General features: G+C 45.2%; 1 protein-coding gene across 4 annotated transcripts in view; it reads right to left on the bottom strand.

The window, feature by feature from the left end:
* Positions 1-20,002, bottom strand: part of LOC143274776 (uncharacterized) — a 53,767-nt gene that overhangs the window by 7,051 nt on the left and 26,714 nt on the right. For all 4 annotated transcript variants that reach the window (XM_076578702.1, XM_076578700.1, XM_076578703.1 and 1 more), the window contains exons 3-8: positions 15,197-15,334; positions 13,717-14,097; positions 3,785-3,835; positions 2,630-2,777; positions 1,779-1,933; positions 333-864 (exon numbers count right to left, since the gene is read on the bottom strand). In XM_076578702.1, coding sequence (XP_076434817.1) covers positions 333-864; positions 1,779-1,933; positions 2,630-2,777; positions 3,785-3,835; positions 13,717-14,097; positions 15,197-15,334 — 1,405 coding nt within the window. The remainder of the gene's footprint in view (positions 1-332; positions 865-1,778; positions 1,934-2,629; positions 2,778-3,784; positions 3,836-13,716; positions 14,098-15,196; positions 15,335-20,002) is intronic.

The following is a 20,002-nucleotide window of genomic DNA, read 5'->3' as shown; positions in this document are numbered from 1 at the left end:
ACCACAACAACCACCCCTCCACAACCCTCACCCAAGTTTCCGTTCAGCTCTCTTTACCAACCACCCAACACTCACCATTTCCCCTCAACACCTCACCTCTACCACCACCACCCTTCCAAAACCCTCACCCCACTGTTTCCGTTTATCTCTTTGCCAACCATCCCACACCAACCTTCCACACTCACCATACCTCCCACCCCCTCCAAACACCTCACCCCCACACTCCTCCCCACATCCCAAACTACCACTATCACCCCCTTCCCCCAACTCCCCCCTCCCCAACACACACACATATCCATATCATCATCATCATCATCACCACACACACCCACCTTTCTGGCCCTGCAGCCTGTCCGCCATGCGAGAGGTCTTCTCCAGCGCCGCCTTCATCCACACGGGCTCCCCCTCCCCTCCCTTCCCCACCACCTCCGGGGACACACCCCGCCTCTTGATGCTCTCCCTCCGGCTGCTGTTACTGCTGGTGTTCTGGAACTCTGCCAGGCTCTGCGGGATGTTGGGGCTACTGGAACTCAAGGCTGTGGCCTTGGTTTGGGGGCTGTGGAGGCTCCGTGCCAGGGGGCCGACGGGCGCAGACTCTGATCCTCCTGAAGCGGGGGTGGCAGCGGAGGAGGAGGACGTCTTTGCTTTCATCTCCGACAGCCACACGGGGGGCTTGTGTTGTTGCTGCGTTCTCTGGGGGCTGGTGGCCTCCGGTGCTGAGCCTGACGCAGGCTCTGGACTGTGTTTTGAAGGGGGTGTGGTGGTGGAGGCGGAGAGGTTGGAGTCAAAGAGGCTGGTTGTGGTGGCGGTGGTGACTGGCGGGGGCGTGTCCTCGCCTGTCTTCTTCCTTTCCTGGTTGAACAGCTGCAAAGAAAATCAATGCTTCGTAGGAGGTCGTAGTCGTAGAAGTAGTAGTAATAGTGGTAGTAGTAGTAGCAGCAGCAGTAGTAATAGTAGTATTAGCAGTTGCAGAAGCTGTAGTCGTGGTGGTAGCAGCAGCATGCGTAGTAGTGGTAGTAGCAGCAGCAGCAGTAGTAGTGGTAGTAGTAGTGGTAGTGGTTGCAGCAGCAGTAGGAGTAGTAAAAGTGGTAGTAGTTGTTGTAGTTATTGTAAAAGTAGCAGTGGTAGTAGTGATAGTCCTCAGTTTTAAGTATTTATACTTTAAGTGATCTTGCAAAAAACACAAAAACAAACAAACAAGCAAACAAACAAACAGGATCCGGGAGGACAGTGGGCGTGAAACTGCCCGTATTCTTCAATTCCTGGTTGAAGCGCTGCAAAGAGGATTGATGTTTAGTAGTAGTAGTATATAAATATATCAATATGCGTGTATATTGGAGCTTGGGGCTTGAGCATGCATGATTGTCGCAGTGGCAGAATCGATTAGATGTTGGATTTCTGATCCAGTGTTCACCAGTGAGCAAGGTTCGAGACCCCGTTTCGGCATGGTGATGTGTCCTTGGAAAAAGCATTTTACTCCGACTGTTCTCACTCCAATCTGGTCTGAATAGGTACCTGATCTTCAGGTGGGTATGATTAAAGGAGCGGAAGGAGAGGTTTGGGCCTCGCCTTCCTATGCTGTGCTCTAGACACAATGAATATGAATTCACGACCAATATGACCGTAATAGGCTAACAATCTTTTTTTAAACCATGACATCGTCACGATTTTGCCAGCGTTCTTTGCTGACAAGCGCTTGAAGTGATATTAATTTAGATGGAATCAAGTGAGGATTCATAGATTGTGTTTCATAAAATTTCTTTTTGCCCCACACAAACCTTTGACTGTTTCAAGTCTTGAAGTCCAGGAACAATACCGGGAAGTTTTCGCGGGCTGAACTTTTTCTCGGCAGGGGCCGTGTCAGTGGTGGCAGTGTCTGAGGTCATCTGGTGGTCTAACCCACTGCTACCATCCACAGTGTCTTGTGTTTCGCCTGAAATAACACAAAGAACCGTTAATTATGATTTCCCCATGGGTGTATTTTGATGTTGTTTTTTCCCTCTCTCTTCTTTTTCTTTTTTTTTTCGTTCTGGAAAATACTATCCATACACAACACTCATACAAACACCCCCCCACCCCCCCACAATACACACCCACCCTAAACACAAACACCCACACAAATGCATCATTACCATCTTCCGTCTCCTTACACACACCTCACCACACACACACTCCCACAGATGTAGTATTTTAAGTGAACTGTTTTGTATTTTCCTCGCCATACAAGCAGCCATACTCCGTTTTCGGCGTTGTGCATGCTGGGTATGTCCTTGTTTCCATAGCCCACTGAACGCTGACATGGATTATCAGATCTTTAACGCACGTATTTGATCTTCTGCGCGCCTATACACACGAAGCGTGTTCAGGCAGTACTAGGTCTGCACATAATTCTACTGATCTTGAAGATCGGGCAAAAAAAAAAAAAAAAAAAAAAAAAATCAATCCTTAAGCAAACAGGTGCGACGGGGATCGAACTCAAACTCAGTCAACTCAGGTAAGAATCCTGTGCTCTATTTGACCACTGCACCCGTCACATACCCACAATACATACCAACTTCACGCCCCCATCCCAACACCACCCCACTCCACCGCTCCCTCCCCCCCTCCCATACACACAGCCTCCACTCACCAGTGGAGTCCCTGAAGATTCCGTCAGACGCCCCCGGGGGCAGGGTGACGGTGCTGCGGGAGGGTCTCTTCCGGTACGCCAGGGAGCCCTTCTTGCGGAGGGAGGTCTTCTGCTTGCTCACCTCCAGGTTCAGGTGGGACGACACCACCTGACCACCACCACAACACACACACACACACAGAGGTTTAGTTTAAAAAGAAAACAAAACAAAACATGCTGAATTGTGATGTGTTGTATTTCGTCTTCACAACCGAGATCGAAAATGTCTTTCAGATATCAACAAATGTAATAATGATAAATAATGATAATATCAATAATGGACATTTATAAAGCGTCTTCCAAAGCTCAATGCGCTTTACATTAACTGCAAAAAGTAATACCAATAGCATACAAACAATAAAATCATGGTAAGGTGTGTACCGAAAAAACATAACAAGTAACAACATAGCACACACACATGTATAAGTATGTGATTTACGTCAGTATTGATGCTTGTACCAATGTCTATTAATTTACTTATGTATTTATTTGATTGTTGCTTTTTTCCATATAGTTCATTTGTTTCTCTAATTTTTCTCCTTTTTTTTGGTTTTTGTTCTTTGCAATGATGTTTTATAATTTGTCTCCCTATTCCTCTCTCCGAATCCTAACCCCCACCCTCCCTCTCTGTGTCTTCCGCTACCACCCCATCCCTCTCCACCCCCTTTCTCTGTCCAACCCAATCTGACAAAAGAATTGTACAGCTGCTCTTTTTCGGGAAGTGTACTATTGATTCTTATTTTTAAGTTAACTGAAACACCTGTGGGTGATTTCATCTCTTCAGGTAATTACAATATTAATTTTAAAAGTTGATTTAAAGTTTACAATGTTCTGAATGAGCCGTGGATAAACCTGTCCTCTGTTTACGTTGTTTTGATCGACCTTTCAACATTATTTTCGTGTTCCCTTCAACTGGTGTACAACCTGGAAATAGACCTTACTTAGACGTCGGCTGGGCTAGAAGCAACAAAAAAATTTGATTTGGACGCACACACAGAGAGATATATACGCACAGCAACAGAGTACACGGGCGAACCGTGAACATAGGCAAATCGGGATTTACTAGCAAGTTAGCGATATAGGCGAATCGGAATACAACTTTGATTTGATTCTCACCTCCAACATGGCGAAGTCCATGTCCGAGTCCTTCAAGCCGTTTGTCTTCATCTGCAGAGAGAGAAAAAAAAGACACACACACACACACACACACACACACACACACACACACACACATTATAATTATCAGGCCTCCACAGCAAGACCGGCACAAATTGAAAAGACGAAACAAAACGACAAGAATTCTGATCAAAACACAGGTGGTGTGTCCATCGAGATCGATGATGACCATCGTTGTCATCCAGATGGGGGATGGGGGATGGGGGGAGGGTGGTGGTGGGGTGGGGGGAAGAATGCTCATGAATCTATCTGTGAGTGCGCAGATGGCTGAATAGTCCAATCTGCGCACGAAATGTCCGCTGACAGTTGGGGCAGACAAAGACAGGCATATCATTGTCAGGGAGCTTGTTTGCCCGTGACTTTCTGGCCTGCCTCTTCTGAACAGCTGCAGCAGTCCTGTTGGCCTCGCACAACCTGGCGCCTTTGTGCACAGCAGCGCGCCATTTGTCACGGTCCACTGCAGATTCCTCCCAGGAGTCAGGGTTGATATCAAACGCTTTCAGAGAGACTTTCAGAGTATCTCTGAAGCGCTTCTTCTGACCTCCGTGTGATCTCTTCCCTTGTTGCAGCTCGCCATAGAAGAGCCTTTTGGGCAGCCGATGGTCTGGCATGCGCGCCACGTGTCCAGCCCAGCGAAGCTGGGACTGCATCAGGATGGTGAAGATGCTGGGAAGGGTGGCTTTTGCGAGCACCTCTGTGTCAGGGGTCTTGTCTTGCCACTTGATGTTCAGTAGCTTCCTGAGGCATGTTGTGTGGAAATGGTTCAGCTTCTTGGCATGTCGTTGGTACACTGTCCAAGTTTCGCAGGCGTACAGTAGTGTGGGGAGAACTACTGCTCTGTAGACCTTTAGCTTGGTCTCAAGACTAATGCCTCTTCTGTTCCAGACATTTGCATTGAGTCTACCAAAAGCTGCGCTTGCTCTTGCAATCCTGACGTTCACTTCATCGTCGATTGTCACATTTCGTGACAGTGTGCTGCCAAGGTATGTGAACCGCTCCACCGCACTGAGTCTCTGACCGTTGACTGTGATGTTGGGCTCAACGTAGGGTTTCCCTGGGGCTGGCTGATGGAGAACTTCAGTTTTCCTCGTGCTGATGGTAAGGCCGAAGTTCCTGCTGGCAGTGGCAAACTTGTCGACGCTGAGTTGCATGTCAGCTTCAGATCCAGCGTTGAGGGCACAATCATCAGCAAACAAAAAGTCTCTGATGATGTCTGTCATGACCTTCGTTTTTGCTTGAAGCCTTCTGAGGTTAAACAGCTTGCCATCTGTTCGGTACTTTAGGCCGATTCCAACATCGCCATCTCTGAAGGCATCAGTAAGCATTGCAGAGAACATGAGGCTGAACAGCGTTGGAGCCAGGACGCAGCCTTGCTTGACACCATTTGTGACAGCAAAAGGAGCAGATGTTTCACCATTGTCCTGGACTCGAGCCTGCATGCCTTCATGGAATTGGCTGACCAAGGAAATAAATTTCCGAGGGCATCCGTACTTGGCCATGATCTTCCACAGTCCCTCTCTACTCACGGTGTCGAAGGCCTTAGTGAGGTCGATATAGGTGGAGAACAGATCAGCATTTTGCTCCTGACATTTCTCTTGCAGCTGCCTTGCAGCAAACACCATGTCAGTGGTTCCGCGCTCTTTCCGGAATCCACATTGGCTCTCAGGCAAATGACCTTGGTCAAGGTGTGCTGTGAGGCGGTTAAGTAGGATCCTGGCAAGTATCTTGCCTGCGATGGAGAGCAAGGAAATGCCCCGATGGTTATCACAGGCTTGCCGGTTCCCCTTTCGCTTGTACAAGTGAATGATAGATGCATCTTTGAAATCCTGGGGGATCGTCTCTTCTTTCCACATGAGTGAGTACAGCTGATGAAGCTTCTCAGTCAGCACAGTGCCTCCATCCTTGTAGACCTCTGCTGGTATGGAGTCTGAGCCAGGTGCTTTGCCACTGGATAGCAGACGGATTGCTTTCTGGGTCTCAAGAAGTGTTGGCGGATCGTCCAGTGCTTCGTTGGTGGGGACTTGTGGGAGACGGTCTATGGCTTCATCATTTATGGAGGAAGGGCGATTTAAGACACTGTTGAAGTGCTCAGCCCATCGTTCGAGAATGTTCTCCTTCTCGGTGATCAAGGTATTCCCATCTGCACTGAGGAGGGGGGATGATCCTGAGGATGTGGGGCCGTAGACTTCTTTTAAGGCATCATAGAACCTCTTCATATCGTGCCTGTCAGCATATCCCTGGATCTCATCAGCTTTGTCACTCAGCCACTTATCCTGCATCTGGCGTAACTTTTGCTGAACAGTCCTGCGGATGTCATTGTATGCATCCTTTTTTGATGTGGACTTTGGGTTGCTCAGGTGGGCTTGATGCAGACGGCGTTTCTCATCCAGAAGCTGCTTGATTTCATCACAGTTTTCATCAAACCAGTCTTTGTGCTTTCTGGTCATGGGTCCCAGGGTCTCTGAAGCTGTACTATAGATCAGCTCACGCAGGGTCCTCCAGTCAGACTCCACATTCTGGTTGTCCAGAGAGGCGGATTCCAGACGATCTTCCAGCAGCTCCACAAAGGACTGTTTGATGGTGATGCTTTTCAGCTTAGCGATGTTGAGCCGTTTTGGAGCCTTCTGGCCTTGGGGGCGTCTCTTGGGTTGGATTCGAATATTCAGCTTCGAGACTACAAGGCGATGGTCTGTCCAACACTCGGCGCCGCACATGGTCTTTGTTACACGTACATCTTGCCTATCCCTTTTCCTGACGATGACATAATCGATGAGATGCCAATGCTTTGAGCGAGGGTGCATCCATGACGTCCTGTTACGGGTAGGGAGGCAGAAAACTGTGTTGGTTATCAGCAGTTCGTGCTCTGCACAGGTCTGAAGCAAAAGCAATCCATTTGGGTTGCAGTGGCCCACACCGTGCTTTCCAATCACTCCATCCCAGGAGATGTAGTCAGAGCCAACTCTAGCATTGAAGTCCCCAAGAATGATGAGCTTGTCTGCTTTAGGGATGGCAGCAATGACAGAGTGAAGGTCCTCGTAGAACTTCGCCTTCACTTCATCCGGGTTGGTCATGGTTGGGGCATAGGCACTGACAATGGTGAGGTGCTTCTGGCCAGATGCCAGTGGGAGTTTCATGGTCATAAGCCTATCGTTGACTCCCTTTGGGATTCCAGCTAGCTTGCTGACAAGTGCTGTTTTTACTGCAAAACCAACGCCAGCCTCACGTCGCTCTTCGCTTCCTCGTCCACTCCAGAAGAAGGTGTAACCAGATCCCCGTTCACAGAGCTCGCCTTCGCCTGCAAGCCGAGTCTCACTCAAGGCTGCGATGTCGATGTTGTATCTGGCGAGTTCGGATGCAACTAGTGCTGTTCTCCTTTGGGGTCTGTCCGCGTTATCTCTGTCCAGGAGAGTCCTTATGTTCCAAGCACCAATGGTGAGAGGAACGATCCTTGTTTTTTTCTTTTCTTTCTCTTTGTTTCGACCGCTGATGTAGGGTCCCCGCCAGCCGCGGTATGCTGGCCAGGGTGATATGGAGCAGGCAATTTTTAGGGCACCTTTTCTAGCCCCTTCCTCATGCCAGGGAGGTGAGCAGTGCATTCCTAAAGAGGGCTGCTCAGACGCTCAGACGGCTGCCGAGCTCCATCGCTGCTCCTGTCGACGAAGAACGACCCTATGGCCTGAGCCGCCTGCGTGCAGGTCTGCGGCTGCGACTGCCAGTGTACCCACACCTGTCGTTTCGTCGCTCGCCTGTCGCCACAGGACTTGGGGGTGATGAAATGATGAAGGATGAAAGGTCATTTTGGATGACTGATGACTTGCGCGATGAGTTTGTTTAAAGTGAAGAGGAGTTGCGCAACGTCAACCTCACTCTCTCGTCCGGGTCCACCAATTTCCAGTGGCAAGACTAAGTCGAGACGACTGGAGGATGAGCACGGATGCAGTGGATGACCAAGATATCCTTTCGGTGTCTCATCTTGCTCTCTGCACTCCACAGTGCGTTGCTGTAACCGCCTTCCTCTCCGTTGAACCGATAGGTTTCTTCCGCAGATTCTGCCGGATCCAGACTTCGCATACATGGGTAGACACACCCCGGGGGCCAACTGCGTGTGGCATGCACACAGCACAGTGGAGCTAGATGGCCGTCGGTGGCTCTCCTGAGCCGACGCCCTTTTATGGATCTCCATAAGGGTGTCTAGCCACCCGCCTCACCAGTCCCAGAAGGGAGCGGTGGGAGTGCCGGTTTAGTCGTCGGCAACCCGACCCTGAACAGGTTGTACTGGATTACAGGTTACCAGTAGCAGATCTAATGACCTGACCTGACTACGCAAAACACAGGTAGACTAAAGACAAAAACAAAAGACAGAAAACATGTCGACACAGGTTAGACAATGCAGACAAACAATATGAAGAACACATGTGGATAAAGGTATTGGTGGACCATACGTGAAGACAAATAAAAGACAACACGGACAATACGCACAGGCAGACAATATGCTCACAAAGGTAAACTAGACAGGTAGACAACAGGCACAGGCAGACAATATAAAGTTCTACAAATCCCATATCAGCCACACAAAGCACTATCCAAATCCCAAGTCGCAAAGGACTATAGCCACCAACAGGAGAAAACAAAAATATGGAACTGCCACAAAGTTTAAAACAATCATTTCCTAAGGCACGCGATTTCAGTTAGCTGGCAACGGGAACACACACACACACACACACACAACTGAGAAAAACTGATGACCACTTACACACACTTCCATCCTGCTACAACAGAACACACTGAAATGAAACCTTGTAATCACTGTCCTGGGCAAATCTAGAGAACCGCGATGATTGTAGAGGAAGCAGGAAAAGAGTGCTGCCCCCCTCCCCGCCCCCCACATAAAAGGCTTTCTGTCCTGTGAAGCAGAGATGGAGATGTTTGTGTTCGAACCTAGGCAGCGCCTGATTGTATTGTATTGTATTGTATTGTATTGTATTGTATTGTATCAGTACTATTAGTTTTCACCGTGTGCGCGCGTGTTTGTATGTTTATGTGCATATATATATGTATATATATATATGTGTGTGTGTGTGTGTTTGTGTGTGCGCGCGCGCGTGCTTGCGTGTGTGTATGTGTGTACTGTGTGCGTGATTGAGTGTGTATGGTTTCTAAATCTTTTTCCCCCGTCAAGACAGATTGTTTCAAATGCTGTATTATCATTCGAGTTTAAGGGAAGAGGGTGAGGGGGCATGATGCGAGCGGTGGAGAGGAGGCTGACTAGGATGTTGGAGGAAGCAGAGACAGATAAAGAGATAGAGACAGAGAGAGACAGACAGACAGACAGTTTCAGTTTCAGTAGCTCAAGGAGGCGTCAGTGCGTTCGGACAAATCCATATACGCTACACCACATCTGCCAAGCAGATGCCTGACCAGCAGCGTCACCCAACGCGCTTAGTCAGGCCTTGGGGAAAGTGAGTGACAGACAGAAAGGTACAGACAGAGAGGGAGAGAGAGTAAAGTTCAGTTTATTCGTAATAATTTCCTTCGTTGTTTTGATTGTTTTTCCCCAATTAAATACATTCAAAGGCCCCGCAATGTGGTTTTTTTTTTCGGTTGTTTTTATTTTTTTCTAGGAAGGGGGGTGGTTTCCCCTATCTCCTCATTCCCGGCGTCGTACAGCACGGATCTTGTAGGGCTCGGGCACGTGCGAAAGAGACAGACAGAGAAAGAGAAAGGTACAATGATGATACGGATACTTACATAACGCCTATCTTCGGTCAGAGACCAAGTTTTATGCGCTTTACAAACAAAGTATCATTAACACAATTACACAACAGGCAGCCTGCCGGGGTAGAGCCGACTGACAACTGCCAATGGGCGCTAATCATTCGTTTCCGGAGTCATTCAATCAGGTTTCGGTCACGCATACATACCCACTCAGACAGACATGTAATATTTTACGTGTACGACCTTTTTGTTTATTTACCGCGCCATGTAGGCAGTCGTACATCGTTTTCGGGGGCGTGCATGCTGGATATGTTCTTGTCTCCATATCCACCGAACGCTGATATGGATTACAGAATCTTTAACGTACGTGTTTGATCTTCTGCGTGTGTGTACACACGAAGGGGGCGCAGGCACAAACAGGTCTGCACATATGTTGACCTGGGAGATCGGAAAAATCTCCACCCTTTAATCCTTTAGCCACTAGGCGCCGTTACCGAGATTCGAACCCGAGACCCTCAGATTGAAAGTCCAACGCTTTAACCACACGGCTATTGCACCCGTCAACTACATAAAGCACACGTAACAGACACACACACACACACACACACACACACACAAACTTCGCCATTGACTAAAGGTCACCATAGACGTGATCTGGAGAGTTTTTTTCTCGATCCCAAGATAAAAATCCTATTCATGGTCAGCAGTCCTGTGTAATAGCCTCAAACTACCCCCCCTGCTGGGTTTTACCAGGCGGCCATTCTGAGCTTGCCACGGGTCAGTTGTGGCCAGTCAAGATCGACCACTACTTACTGGAAATAACCCCCCCCCCCCCCCCTTCACACCCTCCCCTCCATTCAAATTTAATGGAAGCAAACACGGGGTAGGTTGGGGGGCGGAAAGGCGGAAAGGGTTGTTCTACTTTAATAGCCTGTCTTGCTTTTTTAACTGGGCTAAAGTTATCCCCGGAAGTCATTTTATGACAGCCTAGAATGATCAGCATAATTATACATTAAGCAGGGCGGGGAGGGGATGGGGGTAAAATACCAGTGGGGTCGGATGGGTGTGTGTGTGTGTGGCGAGGGGGCGGGCGGGGGAGGTGTCAGTGCTGACAAGTTGAAATTTACCCACGAGTGTTATTCCAAATCAGTCTTAAAAAAAAATAATAATAAATAAATAAATAAAAAATCCGTGGTTAATTTGGGCTTGCCAGATTTTACCCTGGGGAAAAACCAACATGGGTAAGAACAGGCTGCTACACTGGTACAGTTCAATCCCCAGGTAAATAATGACCTCGATCAGACGTTAGCGATAATGACTGGCCACGTCAGTTACTACAGTGACACAACCTTGTAACCTTTCACCAGCAGGGTTCGACGAAAGATCTAGCGTTCTATAATCATATGATATACCAATAATCATGACTGTTGTTAGTGCTATCATCATCATCATTATTATTATTGCTGTTGTTGTTCTTATTTTATTTTTCTAAGCTCTCCACAGTATACCTACCATTTTGTAGAAATTATCTATTGACCGATTAAAACTCTCATGTGGTTTCTGATGTTATAAATATAACAAGAGAGGCAAGGCCTTCAAGACTCACTTGTGATACACTTTTAAAAAAAATCCAAGCTTTTTATGCATTGAGTATAATTTCAAAATGTAATGTTTAAGATGAGAAAGATCAGTTTAAAGCAAATTAACTCCCCTAGCATTACAGAGTAATTTCCCTTTTTTACTATCTGCACCAAAACGTTTGCAAAATAAATAAAACTTCCATGCTTAGCAAATGAAGTTCCTGTTTGAACAAAAAATGATAATAATGACTGCTCTAGCTGTTGGGTCAGAATATCAGATCAAAGTGCCAAGTTTAGAGAATACAAAAAATATAAATATAACAGTAAATGCAGTTTGCATATAATTAGGTTTCTTTTTTTTTTGTGCCCATCCCAGAGGCGCAATATTGTTTTAAACAAGATGACTGGAAAGAACTGAATTTTTCCTATTTTTATGCCAAATTTGGTGTCAACTGACAAAGTAGTTGCAGAGAAAATGTCAATGTTAAAGTTTACCACGGACACACAGACACACAGACACACACACACACACACACACACACAGACAACCGAACACAGGGTTAAAACATAGACTCACTTTGTTTACACAAGTGAGTCAAAAACAGAATATACAAAAATCAATGTACCGATGTGAAAACGAGAGAAACAGGCAACAAGCGCTTTTGACGAAAAGTGACGTAAATTTCATACACGTAATGCCGGCGAATTTTAGAGGTTACTTCCGTATGATTGGATTTGATCACGACACAAATCATTTAGCTCCAAATCTAAATAATTAACGTATTCTAAATGCTGTCATGAATCAAAGCGATTTCGGGTAGTATCGGCTGGAAAAAACAAAAACAAACAAACAAACAAAAAAACACATATACAAGGGAAATGACGAACTTGTGTAGAGGTTCGTAGATTTTGCTGCATGAACAAATGTTTTGATCCGGGAGCGAGAACTGCTTTTTTTTTCTTTTTTTTTTGAATTAATCAAATCGATACAAATTCTCGTTATTCAACTTGCGTGCTTGGTTGCCTTGTTTAAGGATTTGCCTCGATTCGATCAAAACGACACATTTCGCTCCCGGATCAAAATACCGCATTTATTATAAATATGAGAAGAATTGCTGTGAAACCGGGATGTTGTGTTCCCCCCAAATACTCTTTTCATGTTTATAAAGGAAATCAATATATCATTTTAAGATTTGGTTTAAATTTTACATGGACTTAAACGTGTGTGAGTGAACAGGCCTTTTTTCTTATATATATATATATATATATATATATATATATATATATTTTTTTTTTTTTTTTTTCCCCCCCCTTTTTTCTTTTCGGAGTTTCCATATTCTATGACATGATTTAATTTTTACGTGGACTGAGTAAGACATGGGTGAAATGATCGAACAAGTCTTAAATGACTTCTTTCTTTCTTTTTTTTCCTTCTTTTTTTTAAAATTATAAATAATTGTGAGTTTTCTTCGTCTGTTTTAGGAACTGGCAGGTATATATCCAGTCCTGAAATGGCCCCTTTGCGGTCGACTGTGCATTTAGCAACATTGTTTGATTAAAGTTCATGAGATGCTGTGAGAGAAAAACATTGAAGTCTGCCACGTACAGGTGACAACGTTTACCTGACTGACGACTTCGTTTTCTGTCTTGGGAGTCTGGTTGAAATCAACTTATCAAGGCATAATGGCTAGCCTACTGCTTCCGGTCAAAGTTCGAACCTGGTTGAATCTTTTGACTGTAAATAACATTATGCGAATGAATGAATGTATGAATGTATGTATGTATGTATACTATTTAATTATTCATGCAACAGAACACAGTACCCGTCTGTGTGTGTGTGTGTGTGTGTGTGTGTGTGTGTGTGTGTGTGAAAACTGATAATGGCGTACATAATTAAGTGTGCAACGCAGAGAAAAATAATACAGACAGTGGATATCCGGCTCAGAGCGTGAGCGTCAGCACTCTTTGCGTGCTCGTCTACAAACTCAGTTCAAGTCAGTCACACACACACACACACACACACTTATTGCCACTTAGAAAGAGTGCATGATCAAGCAGTGGCAAAATCTACTGCCGAATTCATCTTGGATAACCATTCTTCCTGACTTTCATATCACAGGAAACACACAGGCTCACACAATGCATTAAAAAACAAAAAACAAAACATATTAAAGTGGAAGTATATTTAGTACTCAAAATTAATAATAAAACAAGAACAAAAATTGACCACTTTAAGTGAACTAAGGTGCACCACACATGTATGCATTCTGATACCAGCATGTAAATGCACACACGCACACACACACACATATATATATATATATATATTAAGTAATAAACCGTTTCACATGTGTGTATATAAAAGAGTATGACAGACAATGCATAAATAAAAATAGGCATAGTATGATGGGGGTGGGGGTATGGAAGACTGAAGCCTCCCACATCTACGCTACACTGTCTCAATTTTTATCCTAATTATTGTTTGAATTATAGGCCACAACAATAATATACACACAAATACATACAAACAACAACAAAACACACACACACACACACACAGAGAAACAAATCACCCACCTCTTCCTCTTTGCCCCCCTCCTCCTCCTCAGACTCTTCTCCACCTCTACCGCCATCCACCTCCTCGTTGTCAACCTCTGCCTTTTCCACCTCCCCCTTCTCGCTATAGGCGTCTTTCAGGGTCACAGACTCCACCTCCTCCCCTTCCCTCTCCACCACGATCACAGGCGATGGCTGATGTTCCTGCTGCTGTTGTTGCATCTGCAGCTTCTTCTTCTTCAGCTTCTTCTTCAGTCTGAGGGAGGCAGTGGAAGACACGGGCATTCTGGCGTTGCTTGGCTCCTGGTCTGTCTCGGAGACCCCGATGAAGTCGTCTAGCCTCAGAAGATCGTCTGAGGTCTCCCCGCCGGCGCTGTCCCCGACCCGTCGGGCACCAGTAGCCTGAAAGGGATGGGTGGATAGATGGGGTGGATAAATGGGTAGGTGTGGATGGATGAGATGACGCATGGAAAATAGTGGTTGGATGGATAGATGGATGGGTGGCTGGCTGGCTGTGTGCGTGAATGGATGGATGGGTGGGTGGTTGGTTACGTGGTTGGACGTTAAAGAATATGATGGTTGGATAAATTGGGGAGGAAGGGTTGCAGGGGGTTGAATGGATGGATGAGTCGGTGGGTGGGTGGATGGCTTGATGGGTGGGTGTATGGATGAATAGATGGGTAGACAGGTGGGTGGGAGAGTGGATGGATGGATGGATGGATGGGGGGTGGGTGGGTGGGTGGTCTGATGGATGGATAGCTGGATGGAACAATTGACGTTCGTTCCACATGGGATGGGATTGGGGGTTGGAGGTTGGAGGTGGTATTGGTGATTTGTTTGTTTGAAGAGAAATGAAGGCTTGTGAAAAATGTGGCTTGGGCGGTGGTTTTGCTTGTTACTTGTTGTTTTTTGTCATTATTCTCTTGGTTTTTTTGTTTTGTTTTTTTGTAGTGGGATGATTTGTTTGAAGCAGAAAGTATAAAAAAAAATTTAAAAAAAATTGTGCAACGTGCGGGTTGTGTCTTTTTGTTGTTGTTGGTACTGTGCGCGCGCGCGCGCGTTTGTGTGTGTGAGTGTGTGTGTGTGAGTGCGTACATGTGCCTGCATGCGTGATGGCAGTCGCGCAAGTATGTATGTCTTGGTAGCAGCTAAGTAATTTGTTAAGAATTTCAAACGGTACATTAAGAAAGCAACACAGATGCATTTCTTCACGAGGACATTAATATATTCAGAAATGATATGGCAATATCAGAATGCGGAACAGATTCTACTTTATTATCTCCAAAATGAAGAAAATTACGAGTGATGGAAGAAAAAATGTTATCTATAATAATTATGTGTGTGTGTGTGTGTGTGTGTGTGCGTGTGCTTGCGCGCGCATGCGTGTTACCATCGATTTTTTTTAACTGTACAAAATTGCACCCCCCCCCCCCTGTCCCCCCCCCTCCCCAACCCCCACTCTCTCTCAAAGGAGGTCAGATATTCCCATGAAGAAAATCACCTTGGCTTCCATCGTGCACTCTATCTCCTCAGTGCTCTCCCCTGATCCAGTCTGAGTCGCCTCCCGTCCTGCTGAGACAGCCAAAGCGGTGTCCTCAAGAAAATGGCCCCGTGGTTCTCCTTCACACAGCTCTACAGGCTGAAATGAAAATTTCAAAAATCGCTTTGAAATTAATTATAATGAAACAAATGTGAAGATGGATGTGTTGATAACGATAACTATGATGGCGATGACGCCGACATCGGCAACGATGATGATGTCAGCTGTGATGGCAAGGATGATGACGACGACCACAAGGATTATGACTGAAGATGTCTACAATCATTACTGATTGAAGACGGTTACGATGATAACGACGACAATGAGGATGATGATATAGTCTTACACGCAGAATGATGAACAGGCCCCTTGGAAATGGGCCTCAAACGTCGCAAAGTCAAGATGCCAACGAACGCCGACAACGAAGATGACAATGATGATGAGTAAGACGCCGACACTGATGATGACGACTACGACCGCAACTACGCTGATTAACTTGACAATGATGATGAAGATGATTCATACCCATTCCCATTATTTGATTCAAAAAACAAAACAAAAACACAGAACAACAACAAAAACAAAAAAACGGAAGGCATATTCGATCCTTCAAATTCGCGTCAACCATGCGCTAATACTAAGACACAGAAAAAAAACCATGAGAAAATATGAAACCTACCATCGGAAGAAATGTTTCGAATGTGTTAATAACCTGGGATGCAACGCAGTCCTTCCAGTGCTGATTTTTCCTACCAAAATACAATCACGGGTTTCACTACGCAGCAAGGTAAAAGCTAAACGGGAACCATCTATCGGCTACTGCCGTCAGTTCTTCCCGTCGCCATGTAAATTGTATGGACTCTATTTAACATGAACGGCTAACAAACACATCGAAAAACTATAACAGAAAATAAATACCAACGTCAGATTCCTTGGAATATCAGTAAAAATGTAACTTCTGGGTCTCATCAAGAAAGAGCCTAACTTTGTTGCCTAGCTTGCAAAACAATCATTCACGTCTTTGGATGCCCCCTTCGTGTAAGCTCTTCCTATCCGCTCCCACCTCCTTCTACCCAAAGCATCGGTTAATTTACTTTTTATAGATCTTTAAATCTTGTCAAAAGAGACAAGGCAAGACATGGCAAGAAGTTTACTGCAGATCGTTTAAAATTGTCTTTGCTCCAGTCGTTGACAGCCATTTCATACCGATCGAATGCTCCCACAACCAAGAAAGTTCTTCGAGGTATCTTACTTTTTCAATCTTAGACAAATCATCGACATAACGTTAACACCACATGATTTTTGACCTAAATTCTAATCCTCCAGTCACACGAATATTATTGTGCTTTGTCCTCGCCCCCACCATCGCTCCAATCCTTGTCCCCTCCGTCTCTTAGAAAGAAACAAGGAATTAATCCAGAACCCAGGCAAGACAGATCATGACGTAAATATTATGACGTTAAAATTTCTGCTTCTTAAGTCGAGCACAGTAGAAAATTAGGAAGTCAACATCTCTGCTTTTGAATCTAGTGCACATGAGGTTATTGTTTTCCACATATCTCAACCCTGCCTTCTTTTTATTGTCCCCATGGCGAAGTTCTCAAGCGCCCAACACATCAACATAAACAACGGGCACGGCATGCGACCTTGGCTGCCTGCCCTAATAGCCGACAAGGTCACCAAACAGTTATGACCCTTATTTGCATATGATCTCGGAAAGTACTGCAGGACGATTACCTGACACTATGGAAAAGCGCTTACACACAGCCTTGATCAGTTCTGATGAACACGCAGCCTTGTTATTTCAGGATGAGGGCAAGAAGTAGCATTCTGCAAAAACAGACAATCTGTGACCATCTCAAACGCCAACAAAATTTGCGAGGAGTCCCACTGTTCGTTCTGCGCGGGCTTCCTCCAACATGGCTGACGTGACGTGACGTCAGAAACCACCGCCAGATCTAAACAAAGCTTGGAGGATTGAAAATAAAACAGGTTGTAATGATTTCGCTTCGCATGACTAATTTTTCTATGCGTCTCAATAGTTATGACTGAGGTCTGATTTCATACAGTTTTGTGAAACTTCAGGCAAAACGTTTCATAGTATTAGTGATTTGATATCTAGAATGTTTCGCCATACAAAAAAATCCTACGTCCCCCCCCCCCCTTCCCCCCAATTGTTTCCAAGGATCCCAAATTGTGTTCTGTCTCAACTCAAACATCTCGCCCATCTTCACTTTATTTTTCGGCTGTTTTTCCCAGCAAAATTACTTTTTTTTTTTATATCATTTTTCTGCTTCTGCGCCTTTCATTATCACATAGGTATCGACGGTACACATTTACTACACTATTCGTGAAGTGCTGCGTGATAGCGTTGGTCTTGGTTGTCTGTTGCACTGAAGGCGTTCTTTGTTCTTTGTTCACAACATGTGAATGGTGAGCGACACTCCTGTCAAGTGTGTGTGGCGTGTATGTCAGAGAGTTATTTGGGATTCATTTTACAGTCGGTGTGTGTGGGTGTGTGTGTGGGTGTGTGTGTTTATAAACCAAAATTGAACCGTTTCCTCTCAGAAGTGTTGCCAGTGTTGAGTCAAGTTATTTAGTGCAGTGAGTATCTACATAACCATGATTATGCGTGCGCGTGTGACCCTTCTCACCCCCCCCCCCCCCCCACACACACACAAACAAACAAACAAACACACACACACACACACACACACACACACACTGTAAAGGGCTCGGCATTGGGCAGGCGAGGCCATATCCTCTCCTTCCGCCGAGTTACCTTCCCTGACCGAAGTCCCCATGCCAATTCACACCTCGGTGGAGCGAGGAAAATCGGAGAAAAATGCCTTCACCATGTCGAAAGGAGGCCTCGAACCATGAACACTGGTGAAAAGTGCATAAGAAGTCCAGTGCCTAACCGATTCTGCCAGGCTATCCTGATCCACCTTAACATCTTTCAAATCTGATCTTGAGACATATTTTTTTCAAAAAAATATGATGAACTATGGGCCTCAATATTCCCGCCTCCTCCCTGTCTGTCTGTCTGTCTCTCTGTCTCTCCTCTCCCCCCTGTCTCTCAAAATATATCGTCAGTGATGGTACAGTTATAAATATCTGTCTGTCTCTCTGTCTGTGTCTGGCTCTTTTTCTCTCAGTGTCGACCCTTCTCTGTCTCCAAAAGCACAGCCAGTGACACAATATACACCCTCCCCACCAACTGTCTCTCTGTCTCTGTCTCTCTCCCCACCCAACCCCTACTTTTGTGTGTGCCTCTGTCTTCAAAAGGCATGACCAGAGACGTAACAGATCTTTCGAAATCCGACTGTCAGTCAGCGGCAGGTTTACGTTGTTCCCTAAAAATAAATTCAGGAAGGCTATTACTCATAACGCTTCTCAACCTTCTTGATAACGATCAACGAACACTGTTTCGAAGTATAACTCTGTAATCAGCACAATCTTTTTTTTTTTTCTTTTTTTTTTTTTAATTATTATTATCATTATTTTAAAATAAGGACCTTCCTAATCTCGAACTGGTGTTAGTGGCTGAACCACTTATTTATATTACGTTTGACATATCGCCACGTGCAGCGCACGCGTGAAGTAATTCGCAAAACGGAGTTTCAGTTCTATAATAGCCTTTTTTTTCTGTGAAAACGATGTTATCACATTTGTTGAATATCAATTTGCGGAAATCACAGAAATTGGACTCTTGCGATGATTGAAAATAAAAACAAAAAACAGACAAACAAAAACAAAAAATAAAAACAAAGACTTGTGCTAATTAGAGTTATACTTCTAAACCTCGTTCGTCGATTATCATCTAGAAGGCCGAGTAGCGTTATGTTTCAGTTTCAGTAGCTCAAGGAGGCGTCACTGCGTTCGCACAAATCCATATACGCTGCACCACATCTGCCAAGCAGATGCCTGACCAGCAGCGTAACCCAACGCGCTCAGTCAGGCCTTGAGAAAAAAAGGCGAATAAATAATAGATAAATACATATTTAAAAAAAAACCCCAAAACTACTACCACTACTAATATGTATTATGCGCAAAAATTTGATGAAGTGAACTATAAGCGTACATAAACAAGTAAATAAAAAAATAAATAAATAATTATAATATAAAAAGGTAGTAATAATAATAATAAATAAATAAATAAATAAGACATAGCGTTATGAATAACAGCAACAGTAGGGGCGGGAGGAAAAAACGAGACGGAGGGAGGGATCGAGGTGGGGGTTAACCCTTTCACCGCCAAGTTCGCATTTATGCACAGGCGTGGTGGAGGACCCATGTCACTGAAAGGTGACCATTCATTGGTCTGTTATCCATGAACCTACGGCTCTTAATGTTCGGTGGCAGGATAGGCCGTATTTTCTTTCCATCGCAGGGGGAATCCCCAGCTATTCTCAGCCATTGTCTTTTCTGTGTTAATACCACAAGGAAATTTTGTACTCTAAATTGGCTGGCGGTGAAAGGGTTAATCCGATTACAAACTACTTTGATCCTACCACACACGTTCTGAGAGCCGTCCAGATGTGTTTTCAATGTTCTCCATATTTTCAATGCATTTTCGGAAGTGGATACAATTTCTGCTTGTTACCCCCTTTGTTCGTATTTTGTCTCACCTTCTTCACCACTACACTCTCTCGCTCAGAGCCGAGGTTAACAATACGCTGTGCCATTTTTCGTGGACACGCGTACGTGTGGCTTCGGAGCCCCCCCGCCCCCAACGTCCCAAAATACATTGTGGGTTCAGGTAGG

Source organism: Babylonia areolata, chromosome 29, assembly GCF_041734735.1.
Source record: "Babylonia areolata isolate BAREFJ2019XMU chromosome 29, ASM4173473v1, whole genome shotgun sequence".
NCBI lineage: Eukaryota > Metazoa > Mollusca > Gastropoda > Neogastropoda > Buccinidae > Babylonia > Babylonia areolata.
The sequence above is the reverse complement of the archived record's forward strand: the minus strand, read 5'-3'. Positions and strand labels throughout refer to the sequence as shown.